Source organism: Oncorhynchus kisutch, linkage group LG6, assembly GCF_002021735.2.
Source record: "Oncorhynchus kisutch isolate 150728-3 linkage group LG6, Okis_V2, whole genome shotgun sequence".
NCBI classification, from domain to species: domain Eukaryota; kingdom Metazoa; phylum Chordata; class Actinopteri; order Salmoniformes; family Salmonidae; genus Oncorhynchus; species Oncorhynchus kisutch.
The window spans coordinates 29,565,967-29,580,175 of record NC_034179.2 but is presented as its reverse complement, the minus strand read 5'-3'; the positions used below and the strand labels follow the sequence as shown (position 1 = coordinate 29,580,175).

At 39.1% G+C, this 14,209-nt stretch overlaps 2 protein-coding genes across 7 annotated transcripts in view; one reads left to right on the top strand and one right to left on the bottom strand.

Moving 5' to 3' along the window:
* LOC109892656 (glutamate receptor 3) overlaps window positions 1-5,990 on the top strand; it is a 116,336-nt gene extending 110,346 nt beyond the window's left edge. Inside the window, exons 14-16 of one of the 2 annotated variants that reach the window (XM_020485351.2) lie at window positions 1,896-2,010; window positions 3,476-3,724; window positions 4,238-5,990. In XM_020485351.2, the coding sequence (XP_020340940.2) occupies window positions 1,896-2,010; window positions 3,476-3,721 (361 nt within the window). In that variant the 3' untranslated portion in view covers window positions 3,722-3,724; window positions 4,238-5,990. The remainder of the gene's footprint in view (window positions 1-1,895; window positions 2,011-3,475; window positions 3,725-4,237) is intronic. The other variant, XM_020485350.2, reaches the window with a different exon arrangement.
* Window positions 5,991-7,314: 1,324 nt separating this feature from the next.
* The window catches only part of LOC109892652 (THO complex subunit 2-like), a 69,074-nt gene continuing 62,179 nt past the window's right edge, over window positions 7,315-14,209 (bottom strand). For 4 of the 5 annotated variants that reach the window (XR_004210263.1, XM_020485345.2, XM_031826560.1 and 1 more), the window contains 3 exons: window positions 8,688-8,764; window positions 8,344-8,395; window positions 7,315-8,197 (listed from right to left, as the gene is read on the bottom strand). Coding sequence is in view for 4 of the 5 variants with exons in the window: in XM_020485345.2 (XP_020340934.1) it covers window positions 8,368-8,395; window positions 8,688-8,764 (105 nt within the window). In the remaining variant the exon portion in view is untranslated. The remainder of the gene's footprint in view (window positions 8,198-8,343; window positions 8,396-8,687; window positions 8,765-14,209) is intronic. The other variant, XM_020485346.2, reaches the window with a different exon arrangement.

Here is a 14,209-nt window from a genome sequence, read left to right as displayed (position 1 = left end):
TCCTTAGACATCCCCCACCACAGACACTGATCTTATACTCTCAAAAAAGAACTGAACGTTGCTTTTTTACATTGCCCCTCCTCATTGTTGGACTGGATCAAGACGGGACGAAGCAACACATGTTTACCTAGCAGCAATCACAGGCACAAGGGGATAGCCATCTGACAGGCATGCTCAGTACAGCGCGTACATCAGCATGTGTCATTATCATGTCAGCCGCTACTGGACAGACAGACAGACCTTCAGTGACACGTTAGCTAGGAGAGTACTGTCCTCTATCTCGCTGTTAGCCTGTCAGCGCTCTCAGTCCACTGACCTCTAGGTTGCTGGGTCATGGCTATTGTGAGTCACTTCATGTGTTTGCATGCCCTCATAGGACACCCTGCCAGCTCTGGATATGGGTCACGCAAGAGGGAACTAAATGATCACCTGTTTTTTTGTTGTTGTTGTTGCTTTGTCCCCGTGACTACATCATGCATTATAACACTGTTATGTTGTGGCACTGTTATAGCGCTTTATTTATTTAGTCTGTCATTACTATAGTCTAAAAAAGGGGGGATGGTACTCTTCCAAACCAGATAGCCATGCCATTGCCAGGGATTCTTCTTGCTTGGGGACTTAGTAGGGAAACAGATGTCAGTACACCCAGTTTGTCCTGATGTTGTGCCCATTCTGCCCATTGTTTAGCTGCTTCTCTCCACACTGATACCAGTACTGGAACCTGGCCCGATGTGACTTACCATGTCCATAGCAACAGCTCAGTATGAGCAGGAGACAGTACTAATTGTGCAAAGCTGCTGTTACTAAACTCATTCCTATTCACATAGTTATTTAACATAGTATGTTGTCTAAATTGCTGTGAAAATAAGCCGTCTAGCCAGATAAGATCAAATAACCTCCCATTCTCTCCTCTTTTATGTAAATATTATGCTATTATGCATGAAGCAGACTACAGTGGTGAATACAATATATTTAATGAAGTTAAATTACAAACCCTGATCATTTTTGAGGAAGAAAATAAATACAGAAATCGAGCAGTCATGTAGAGAGCATAATGTCTTACAAACATAACGCCTTACTTCAGGACTCATTAGAAACTGTTTAGCTTTTACATTCCTTAGTCTTATGCAGTCAAATCTACCTGTACATTTTATTGATCTCATTGCAATTAGAAGTTAAAAAAGTAGCTATATACACTAATCATGCAGCCACAGATCTTAATAGAATCAACATGTTGGTATATATATATATATATATATATATATATATATATATATATATATATATATATATATATATATATATATAAACCAGATTGGCTACAATTCCATATTACTCCAATTTAGATCTACCGCTCTCTTGTAGTTCCTAATGTTACATTTGATTGATGTTAATTGCACAGTATAGGCCTACGCAAGTCAGATTTATAGGTGGCTCTGTGGATGCATGTGCAGTGAAGGGCTGTATTTTGTGAGGCGTTGGCTACCCTCAGCTAGAACCAAAATGGGCTGCTAGTTTTTGTTTGTCTGTTAGTCAGGAAAGGGTTCCTGTTAGATCCACCTTGCTAAACCCTTGGTCAAAAAGCTACATGTGCCCATAACAATTGCACCTATTTTATGTACATACAGAGCTATATAACAGTAGCTATTCTGCTAGTCCCAATCGTAAGTGCTTTTTTGAACAGTGTGTGCCGATTACTCAAAGCGATACAGGTAGGGTCTGGTACGGTAGGGGTTAGTCCTGGTGTATGAAAGGTGACAGTTAGTTTTGCCTGCTCTCTGTGTTGTCTTGGCCAGGACCCTGCTCTATCGCTTTGTAAAGTATGAAGTAGTTAAAAGCTTGAATAACATAAAATAACATAATATAATGTTATTTATGTTATTTCCCACGTGAAGAACTCCTGTAAACCTTGCCGTATTGAAACTCAGTGAACAAGGCATCTTAGACAAGCTGAAAAACAAATGGTGGTACGATAAGGGTGAATGTGGAACCAAGGACTCTGGAAGTAAGGTCAGTCGCTGCAGGTCTTTTTGTACTGATTGCAAATTGCATTTTGACTTAACTGTTCATATGCAAATACCTAAATAACATACATTTAATATATATATATGTATAGAATATTTTTCCTTTCCTTTTTTTTATTTTTGTTTTTGTGTTCCAAGAATGACATATCTGCAACACAGTGAAAACATGCTAAACAATATTCATGGCATAGTTTGTCTTACACATCCGCATCCACATTATCAATGTTTACATTACTGTTCAATTATGAATTATTATTATTCCTAAGATCTCATTACACAGCTTAGACATATGTAATGATAGTTGAAAAGGTGCAGCATGCCCTGGATAATGTAAAATTACATTTGTATTCATATTTACCATAGACAAATGACAACCCTTGAATTGTAACCATTATGCTACTGTTTTGTTGACCAAACTTTTATTGAAATATTGTTTATTAGTGTCCTTACTTATTTGCGTGCTAATTGAGTATATTGAATCTATTAACATTATACAGTGTGACTTACTGAACAAGCTTCTTTACTCTGACAAACTCCAAAATAACTGTCAAACTCCACCTGGTCATACAGTGATCATGTGGAATCTGACGGTCATGTTTGAACTGTGGAATGTCACAATAAGGAGATTTTGTTTGCACACTTCATGAAGTTACAGGATTGAATATAAACCAGTTATTTAACCCTCTGAGAAATTCAGAGGACAGGGCATAGTGGCCCTGTAGCCAATGTCAGGGCTCTCCTATGACAGTCTATATGAAGCACACTTTAAAGGACACACTTATAGGGTTAAAATGCAAATGGTAAAACTCTTATAAATTCATTTCAATATCTAAGTTTGGATCTTAGTAGCAGCAAAATGGTTCAATTCACAGTTCTAACATCTTGCCACTTTGATTGAAATTGTGAGATTCAGTCAGATTATTAATGGTACATTTGAAGAACTACAATATCACAGTGAAGTCAGGGCCAATTAAGAGTTTTTTGACCTGTACGACATTGACCACCTTCCTTTAGGGTGGCCTCGTAAACGAGCCACAGAGTAGTGGATAAGGAACCTTTTTCTCGACATTCACCAATCTAGCTATGTTATTAACTACCTGCAGAGTTGACCCACCTCTCCTGCTATTGTTGAGGATTGACTGACCTACAAGACAGTCCCAAGCTGCTCACAGCTTCCCACTGTTGTAGGGAAGTCATTCAGCAGGTCAACCTCTGTAATTTACTTCAATACAACCCCACAGTAGGCATATGTCTCCATGGGATTCACTGCCTATACAGTTGATAGAACCATACAGAGTTGTTGGGGTAATCCATTAGATCACTAATAGTGGGGGTGTCATCTTCATTAGAGCTGGATTTGACTTGGGGAGATTTTGCCTTTCTTGTTTGATCAGGTCACAACCAAAATGTCTGTAAAAAAAAATCTTAACATTGTTCTTTACCTTCCCCAGGACAAGACAAGTGCTCTAAGCTTGAGCAATGTGGCGGGAGTCTTCTATATTCTGGTTGGAGGGCTAGGGCTGGCTATGACCGTGGCTTTGATAGAGTTCTGTTATAAGTCACGGGCTGAAACCAAACGACTGAATCTGGCTAAGAATGCCCAAAACTTTAAACCAGCTCCTCCGGCAAACACCCAGAATTTTGCCACGTACCGAGAAGGCTATAATGTGTATGGAACAGAGAGTGTTAAAATCTAGGGGGTATGTCTCTCCCACATTTTGTCCCAGTTGTCTGGGCCAGGGCTCTTCAACCCTGTTCCTGGAGAGATACTGTCTTGGAGGTTTTTGCTCCAACCCTAATCTAGTGCACCTGATTCTAATAATTAGCTGGTCGATACACTGAATAAGGTTGCTTACAACTGGGGTTGGAGTGAAAACCTATAGGAGGGTAGCTCACCAGGAACATGGTTGGAGAACCCTGTCTTGGGCACTAAGTGTCTCTCAGAATTGATGTCACCCTGTTACTGAATGCCATTGCAACACAATGTTATGATAAGCTGATAATGTTTTCAACATAAGCAATGCATGTATTGTATGTTCTAGAATATTTTTCAAGAATAGGCTACAAACACTGATTTTGAATGCTGTTGAAATCTAGTCTTCAAGGGTCCTGAATGGTCTATATGGTTTATGTAAGTTTGCCTATTACTGAAAAATATAACATTTTATGGTATCAACAAAAAATTCTGTTGAAATCCGACTCCGGTTTTACAGATCTGAAGCCTGTCCCTTCCGCTGGTGTGTCTGGAGGAAGGGACAGTCACTCTGTAGGAACACAAACCACTGGCTGGCACCCTGGAGGCGAGGCGGCAGACTTGGTCATCAGCTTGGACCCAAACCCACAGTCAACAAATGCCCATCCTGTGTTGCCAAGCCTGGCACAATTATTGACCACGATGACGCAATAGGACTTGTGCTTCTTCAAATATGGGACTTGCCTCTCTTAGTGCCTTACGGAGCATTCAGCATCACAGCAATGCAACTCCATTTTGGTTCACTTGAAAATACAAGAATCGCAAAAGAATATAGGGTAGGAAAGAAAGAAAACATTTATACTGTTGTAATCTATAAGTGGGGAAAGTTTTAGTTAAATTATTTTGAAGAAAAAAAGCCATTACTTACCATTAAGAAAGTCATCCCAGAGAACATTTTAAGTAATTTCAAGTCTTTACAGGTGTATTTTAGTGGTAAAATGTTTATTGAAAAAATGTTGTGTTTTATTGAACGTACTAGAGTCATCTGCCTATTTTACTATAGATTATTATATGACATTGAAAATAATTTTAAGACAAACTTCAATCAATAGGGTAGGATCAAAAGAAAAGGACAATGTTGTACCCTAATCTTTTATTTAAAAAATGAATCATTTGAAATCATTGGTTATTTAAAATGTCAAGTGCTGTCCATTTTCTTAGAGCCTGATTTTATCACCATGGTAGCAGCATAACATGACTGGTTAAAAATAAATACAATATTTAATTTGGGCAATGGCCCACACTTGTCACTACTGCCAAACAAAAATATTAATATTAAATATGACATTTTATGAAGACATGAGTTTTTAAAAGCCATATGGGGCCATGTTGTGATTGAGGTTTTTAATTGAACAGAGTATTAAACGTTGTAGAGAACACTTGCATATGTACAGTATAGGCCTACTGAGCATAATAGATTTTTTGTTATAAACAGTACACCCCAATTTACAACATATAAAAGGTTTGAGTACTCGCATTAATCAAAATCGGCTACATATCTTTCACAAAAAGGTTATTAAATTGTAAGTCTAATTGCAATGCAATCCAATGATAATATATACTAATGGAGTTAAATCTCTATCTTAACATGTTTGGTAAATAATAGCACACTATATCTAGTTGTAATTTACATTAATTTCTTTGTACCTGTGTTTTCTGTTTAGATTGATCATTATTCAGTAATTAACCCAAGGACAGTGGAGAGATCAGAAGAATACATCTAGAGTATTTCTGTTTTATGTTTCTGAGAAAAATAACTATCAGAAGAATACAAGAGTATTTCTGTGTTTTTATGTTTCTACAAAAACTGTGATCCACTAGCCTACACTTTGAAGACATGCCAAGCAGAAAACGGATGATGATGAATAAGATAATTCTTTAACCATGGAGAAGCATAAATGTGAAGAAACATTGTTTTTATTAATGAAGGCTTCTCTTATCCTTTTTTTTTTTTTACAAATAAAATGCATGTGAAATTGGTGATCACTTTACCAAACTGCAACCTAAAGCAGACCCTAGGAAGTTAGCAAACAATCTCAACTTTATAACGAATCGGATCCTTTTAGTTATCTAATTTGTAATTGCACCTCAGCAATGAGAAAATTGCCAAGCTGCGTAGTGATAAGAACTGCATGTGTGGACATACTGAACCTTGTGAGGTCCTGTACAAAGAATTTTATTACATTTTGTAAATAAAAGTGGATTTAAAATTCTGTTATTTTCTAATATTATTGGTTAAGCTATTGAATGTTGTCATACAGGGACAATACATTTTATCATCCAAATATCTCCAGTGATCATACTGCACCATATAATAGACAGGAAGAAACCGGGAAATATTAACATTTATCCAGCCGACTATTCATCCCGCAAGCATGATCTTGAACTGGTCAGAGAATGACAGAATATGGACAATCCATAAGGCTTGCCCTGGAGTAGAATGCCATTACGGTTGAATGGTATATGCAAGCAATTTTTTCATGACAATGCACTATATTACAAAGAAGGAATGAGAGAGGGTTATTTCCAATGTACATGTATAAACTAGCAGGATTGCCAGACTGGACAGGACTTGGTCTGGGGATTTTGTGTGATAAATGATGTAAAGCCAGGGAACTTGTGATTTACGACCAAGCTAAAAACAGAGGCAGAGAGGAACAGGAGAATGCTCTCAACTGTAAAATAACAATATTTGTTTAACCTTTAACTAGGCAAGTCAATTAAAGAACAAATTCTAATTTACAAACAATGACGGCCTACCAAGAGGCATCCTGCCAGGACAAAACATGAGAAAGACAACACTACATAGACCTAAAACACAGAATGGTAACACAGTAGCAACACAAACATGGTAGAAACCTTTAGCCACAGGTAACAGCACTAAGGTAGAACGGGTGTTGTACAGTATATGGAGGATGAGGGTTGCAGTAGGTCACTAAGATGGGGGAGTGAGGCCCTAAGAGGGTTTTATAAATAAGCATCAGTAAATGGGTCTTGCAACCGGTATACAGATATGGCCAGTTTACAGTGAAGTGATATATCCGATAAGGAGCATTGGTGGAAAATCTGATAGACATGTATAGTCTAGTGTTCGCCTAAGGTATTTAAGAGCTTCACTTACAAAAAAAGAAGTGCAGTTTTGAAACGGCAGGAAAAGTGCAGTAACTGCAGTCAACTGTGGTATTTTGGGCACAGTAATTGCAGAATAACTGCAGTGTACTGAAGTTATACTGCACTCTGACTGAAATCTTTTTTCTTAAGGGTTTCTGTACATATCAGAAAATAAACTGCAATAGCTTGTCCTATAAGGCTTTATAGCATTGCTCAACACTGGGGATGTCTCTGTGCAAGGTTTCACATCAGGAAATGCACAGTTTAGAGCATTCTCTGTGTACCCTTTGTGTGGGAACTTGAACTTTCTAATAACTTCTTGCCTGACCAACTGAAAGGTCTGTGTTACTTCAGCTTAACTGTAACAACGAAGTGGGATGGCAAATAACCCTAAAAGTTCAAATAAGTGGACACCAAACACGAATGGCTCACTAGGAAAACTATCATTTATTAGTTAAAAAAAAGCATACACTTGTCGAGTACAGCAGATAAAAACTCCAAAAAAGGTTGTTTCTGAAACATTTGTATTTGGAGTACAAAGCTTTCTAAATTTGTACATTTTTTTTTATTGGTTTCAAGGAGGAACTGTCATTTTACAAATGATTTAAAAACCTGATAACACACAAATCGCATAATGGACATAGCAAGGGGACATCGAAAAATAAACATAACAGATATGACTTACATGTTACCTTTATTGTTGTACACATAATATACAAACTGGTCATTTGTATCATTTCACTCAATACATGCCTAAAGACTTGCCTGGATTAAAAGGAGGATAAATAAAATAGACATGTAACTAAATGAGGTAAATGCAAATATGGAGCATGTCTATTAATGCCAATAAAACAAGAAAGAGGGGAGGAGCCTGACAACAAGAAACAGATACATTTTTTTCATCAGGCATTTGTGATTATCAACTGTATGACCTGATGCTTTCGAGACCATTTCACACAGTTACCAGTTTAATTTCTGAATAGAATAACATTTCGTGATTTGAATAGCACATTGTGCCAATATTCAAAAGTAAAAAAACAAAAGAAACTCACTTTCAGTTGGTTACTGAAATAAATTGAAATAAAAAATAAAGGAGATCTGCAAGTTTCAAACACTAAAACTAACATCACTTGCAGACAGTTACAACTGAAACAGGCAGAAATGAGTAAAATTTCAGATGCCTCATCTCAGACTGCCCAAGGCAGAGAAAACGGAGCACTAAGCTAACAGCATGGTACAGGAGGGAGGGGGCTAACTGTCTGTCTCTCCGTCTGTCTGTCTAGGGGAAAGCACGGCTTCTCCAGGTCTGCTGCAGCCCACAGATTGGGAGGGGAGGGTGAGGAAGGAGTATAAGAATGAAGACATGCTTTAGACAAAGACCAAAATCATACAAACACTTGAAAGTCAAGCTTAATATTAAATTTACTTTTCATATACTATTCCATTACTACTTACCTTCACTGACTGAACTGTAACACATTATCTGTGCTTGTCAGAAGACTTATGAGTACCACCATTAAGGAAAAACTTCAAACAGTAAAAACATTGCAATTCGTTAGATACACATGACAAAGATCAATAGAAAATCTACCACACGGTAGCGAGATTAAATAAACATGACCCTGTGAGATGTTTCTAGACCCAATATTTTGATTTGGTTGTTGTCTTGAATAATACAATTAAAATATATACAGTACTCAAGGTAATACAATTATAATTACACCAAATACTAGGTCTCCAGAAGTTAGTTAATTCCATAATTTCAGTTCTGAAGTGTTACCCAGAACTTTCAAGGATATTGTTTTTTCTCATCCTTTCCACCACTGCTGTCCCTCTTCTCCTTCTTGTCAGATTTTTCTTTGTCGTGCCTAGACTCCTTCAACAAACAGACAGGAAACACACACGTCAATCAAAACATCACTACTGCCCACCAGTGGTACATAGTAGTCGTGGCCAAAAATTGAGAACGACACAAATATTAATTTTCAAAATCTGCTGCCTCAGTTCGTATGATGGCAATTTGCATCTACTCCAGAATGTTATGTAGTGTGATCAGATGAATTGCAAAGTGCCTCTTTCCCATGCAAATGAACTGAATCCCCCAAAAACATTTCCACTGCATTTCAGCCCTGACACAAAAGGACTAGCTGACATCATGTCAGTGATTCTCTCGTTAACACAGGTGTGAGTGTTGACGAGGACAAGGCTGGAGATCACTCTGTCATGCTGATTGAGTTTGAATAACAGACTGGAAGCTTCAAAAGGAGGGTGGTGCTTGGAATCATTGTTCTTCCTCTGCCAACCATGGTTACTTGCAAGGAAACACGCGCGGTCATCATTGCTTTGCACAAAAAGGGATTCACAGGCAAGGATATTGCTGCCAGTAAGATTGCACCTAAATCAACCATTTATCGGATCATTAAGAACTTCATGGAGAGTGGTGCAATTGTTGTGAAGAAGGCTTCAGGGCACCCAAGAAAGTCCAGTAAGCACCAGGACCATCTCCTAAAGTTGATTCAGCTGCGGGATCGGGGCACCACCAGTACAGAGCTTGCTCAGTAATGGCAGCAGGCAGGTGTGAGTGCATCTGCACACACAGTGAGGCGAAGACTTTTGGAGGCTGGCCTGGTGTCAAGAAGGGCAGCAAAGAAGCCACTTCTCTCCAGGAAAAACATCAGGGACAGACTGCTATTCTGCAAAAGATAAAGGGGTTGGACTGCTGAGGACTGGGGTAAAGTAAATTTATCTGATGAATCCCCTTTCCGAAAGCTTGTCCGGAGAAGACACGGTGAGCACTACCATCAGTCCCGTGTCATGCCAACAGTAAAGCATCTTGAGACCATTCATGTGTGGGTTGCTTCTCAGTCAAGGGAGTGGGCTCACTCACAATTTTGCCTAAGAACACAGACATGAATAAAGAATGGTACCAACACATCCTCCGAGAGAAACTTCTCCCAACAATCCAGGAACAGTTTGGTGACGAACAATGCCTTTTCCAGCACGATGGAGCACCTTGCCATAAGGCAAAAGTGATAACTAAGTGGCTTGGGGAACAAAACATTGATATTTGGGGTCCATGGCCAGGAAACTCCCCAGACCTTAATCCCATTGAGAACTTGTGGTCAATTCTGACAAACTCCAAGCATTGATTATGCAAGAATGGACTGCCATCAGTCAGAATGTAGCCCAGAAATTAATTGACAGCATGCCAGGGCAGATTGCAGAAGTCTTGGAAAAAAAAGGGTCAGCAATGCAAATACTGACTCTTCGCATCAACTTCATGTAATTGTCAATAAAAGCCTTTGACACTTGTGAATTGCTTGTAATTATTCTTCACTATTCCATAGTAACATCTGTCAAAAATATCTAAAGACACTGAGGCAGCAGACTTTGTGGAAATTAATATTTGTGTCATTCTCAAAACTTTTGGCCACAACTGTACACCTGGACCACCAATGTGTAGGCCTTGAGAAAGTATTCATACTTGCCTTAGTCCAAATGTTGTGTTGCAGCCTGAATTCAAAATGGATTAAAATCGAAATTCTTACCCATCTACACACAATACCCCATAATGACAAAATTAAAACATGTTTTTAGAAATGTTAGCAAATTTTATTAAAATTAAATACAGAAACATCCAATTTACATTGCCTTCGGATGGTATTCAGACCTTTTTCCACAATTCGTTACGCTACAGCCTTATTGTAAAATGGATTAAATTGTTTGTTTTTTCTTCTCAATCCACACACAATACTCCATAATGACAAAGAAAAAAGTTTAGAAATATTTTCACATTTTCAACAAAAAAAAAAAGTATTCAGACCCTTTACTCAGTACTTTGATGCACCTTTGGCAGCGATTATAGCCTCGAGTCTTCTTGGGTATGACGCTACAAGCTTGCACACCTGTATTTGGGGAGTTTATCCCATTCTTCTCTGCAGATCCTCTCAAGCTCTGTTAGGTTGGATGGGAAGTAATGATGCACAGCTATTTTCAGAGATTCGATTGGGTTCAAGTCGGTCTCTGGCTAGGCCAAGGAAGGACATTCAGAAACTCATCCCAAAGTCACTCCTGCATTGTCTTGGCTGTGTGCTTAGGGAAGGTAAACCTCCCCCCAGTCTGAGGTCTCTGAAAACCTGCTCCATCAAGGATCTCTGTACTTTGTGCCGTTCATCTTACCCTCGGTCCAGACTCATCTCCCAGTCCCTGCAGCTGAAAAACATTCCCACAGCATGATTCTGCCACCACTGTGCCATCCGTAGGGATGCTGCCAGATTTCCTCCAGACATGACATTTAGGCAAAAGAGTAATCTTGGTTTCATCAGACCAGAAAATCTTGTTTCTCATGGTCGGAGTGTCCTTTAGATGCCTTTTGGCAAACTCCAAGCGGGCTGTTGTGTGCCTTTTTGCTGAGTGGCTTCCGTCGGGCCACTCTACCATTAAGGCCTGATTGGTGGAGTGCTGCAGAGATGGTTGTCTTCTGGAAGGTTCTCCCATTTCCACAGAGGAACTCAGGAGGTCTGTCAGAGTGACCATTGGGTTCTTGTTCACCTCCCTGACCAAGGCCCTTCTCCTCCGATTGCACAGTTTGGCCAGGGGGGCAGCTCTTGGTGGTTCCAAACTTCTTCCATTTAAGAATGATGGGGGACCTTCAATGCTGCAGATTATTTTTTTTGGTACCCTTCCCCAGATCTGTGCTTTGACATAATCCTGCCTCAGAGCTCTACGGACAATTCCTTCGACCTCATGGCTTGGTTTTTGCTCTGACATGCACTGTCAACTGTGGAACCTTATATAGACAGGTGTGTGCCTTTCCAAATCATGTCCAATCAATTGAATTTACCACAGGTGGACTCCAATCAAGTTGTAGAAACATCTCAAGGATGATCAATGGAAACAGGAAGCACCTGAGCTCAATTTCAAGTCTCATTGCAGAGAGTCTGAAAACGTATGTAAATAAGGTATGCTTTTTATATTTAGCACATTTTCAAACATTTCTAAAAACCTGTTTTCGCTTTGTCATTATGGGGTATTGTGTGTAGATTGATGAGGATTTAAAAAAATTATTTAATCGTTTTAGGGATAGGTGTCCCGTCAACGGGACAGTTGTAAATCATGCAGCGCCTTGTCACAATGACAGATTTTTAGAGAAACAAATGTCGGTACATACAAGTGTCTTTTATCGGCTGAAAGCTTAAATTGTTAATATAACTGTACTGTCCAATTTACAGTAGATATTACTGCAAAAAAATGCCGTGCTATTGTTTGAGGAGAGCTCCTAACAAAACACTTTCACCGCGATAGGTTTGATAAATTAATCTCTCAAGGTGAAATGTGGATTTACATTCTGAAATCTTGCTCTGATTTATCATCCAAAGGGTCCCAGAGATAACATGAAGTGTAATTTTGTTATAAATAAAATCTCTTTTCATATTCTAAAAAAGGTCCATATAGCATGCACGACCGATTTTGTATTTCCACTCCTTCAATTTGCAAAGAAAGGAATCTGTGAAAATCTAACCCTAAATGTTGTTTCAACCAGTCAAATCGCATTCGTATGTATTCCTCAGAGATCCTAGAACGTAACCAGACTTCACTATATCATTAGGGGTGTAGTATATCCTATAGGACAGCATATTTGGTCAGAGAGCGACGCCTTCATGGCACACCGATGTCGCGGGCAGTCTTCATTTTAATGAGTAACTTTGTCAAATAAGCACCAATGGGGGTCAAACAACGCTAGCTAGATAGCCAGTGAGCTGGGCTTTACGGGAGTATCCGGAAACCCTGTATCTGTCGTAAAAATGTAGCTACGAACCTTGCGCGACAGCATGCCATATCATTTGACAAAAATTAGAAGATTATTTAGAGTTCCGAAAACTTTTTTTGTTTTGCAAACTTATAATATGGCTACTAATACTGGAGAAGCTAAATCAAAGTCCAAGTATACAGATGTGACAATATTGTTGCAGAAAAATGTCATGAATGCAAATGTCTCCTTCACGATTTGCCCAAATGTATCTGGGTGACTTCACACTAAATGTCATGTAGTTCGCTCATACTACAAATTATCTGTCTGAAACTTTGCACATACACTACTGCAATCTTGTGGACACCATCGGAATTACAACCAGAGTGATGGCTATAATTGGGACCTTTCTGTTGCATTTCAAAGATGGTGTTAGAAAAAAACAGATGCTTTTTTTCCTTTGCATTTTCTACCAGATATATTGTGTTATATTCTCCTACATTCAATTCGCATTTCCACAAACTTCAAAGTGTTTCCTTTCAAATGGTACCAATAATATGCATATCCTTGCTTCAGGGCCTGAGCTACAGGCAGTTAGATTTGTCATTTTAGGTGAAAATTGAAAAAAAGGGGGGGGGGGGGCTATCCCTAAGAAGATATTATATGTTTAAGTTTACAATTAGGGCTCTACCTAGAATTTTCTGACAAGGTGGTGCTGATGTAGGCCTAAAGTTGGGTAGGGGGAGGTCCAGAGGGCGTCAGACAACTTCCCCCTCTGGAAGTTGAAGCATTTTGAAGTTTTGAAAACCTCTGCCATTTCCTGAAACCACTAGTCTTAACTGATATCAAACACTGAAGTTAACAGAGAAGTCTTGTTTGATCCTAAATTAGAGGTTGTCTCAATGACCCTGACATTTATTTTGGCTAAATTTAGGGGTAATGATTTTTCTAATGGGTGTCTATGTGGATACTAGTCTAATGAAGATGTAAACCGCCTTATTAGTTAAATTACTGGATGCAATGTAGTAGTGTAGCTTATTGTAGGCTATTTGGAATAAAATTACAACTGAACAAGGCCTATATGAGCTCGTTTCAGATCTCTATCCCTGACCTCATCCATCAAGTTAGGTCTGACTACTAGGCTACCATTCATTCGACATATGTCTTGTTGTCATTGGTGAACGGACTTACCATTAGGAGCCTAGTGTTGACATATATGAAGAGGACAGAAACTGATTCAGTAACATAGGCCTACTAATCTGTAAAGGTCCAACAGAACTTTGTGAAGGAAGGTATTAGCGGAACAGCTCTCTGCCATGTCTGTTTCCATCCACACAGCGACGGCACTGAACTACCGCAACATGTTTCCTTAATTGTCGATGCGCTTGTGCCTACTACCATTGCGGAGATCACAGCATGTGCAGGCAAGAAAGTGGTTTCTCTCTCACATCAGTGGTATCAATGGCCGAAGTGGCGCACTGCCATCCAGCTCGAGGGAGGAATATAGTACTATGACTACGGGGGCGGGCCGAAGCGGAAAGCTAAAGATTTTTCTTCTTGCCCAAGTCCTCT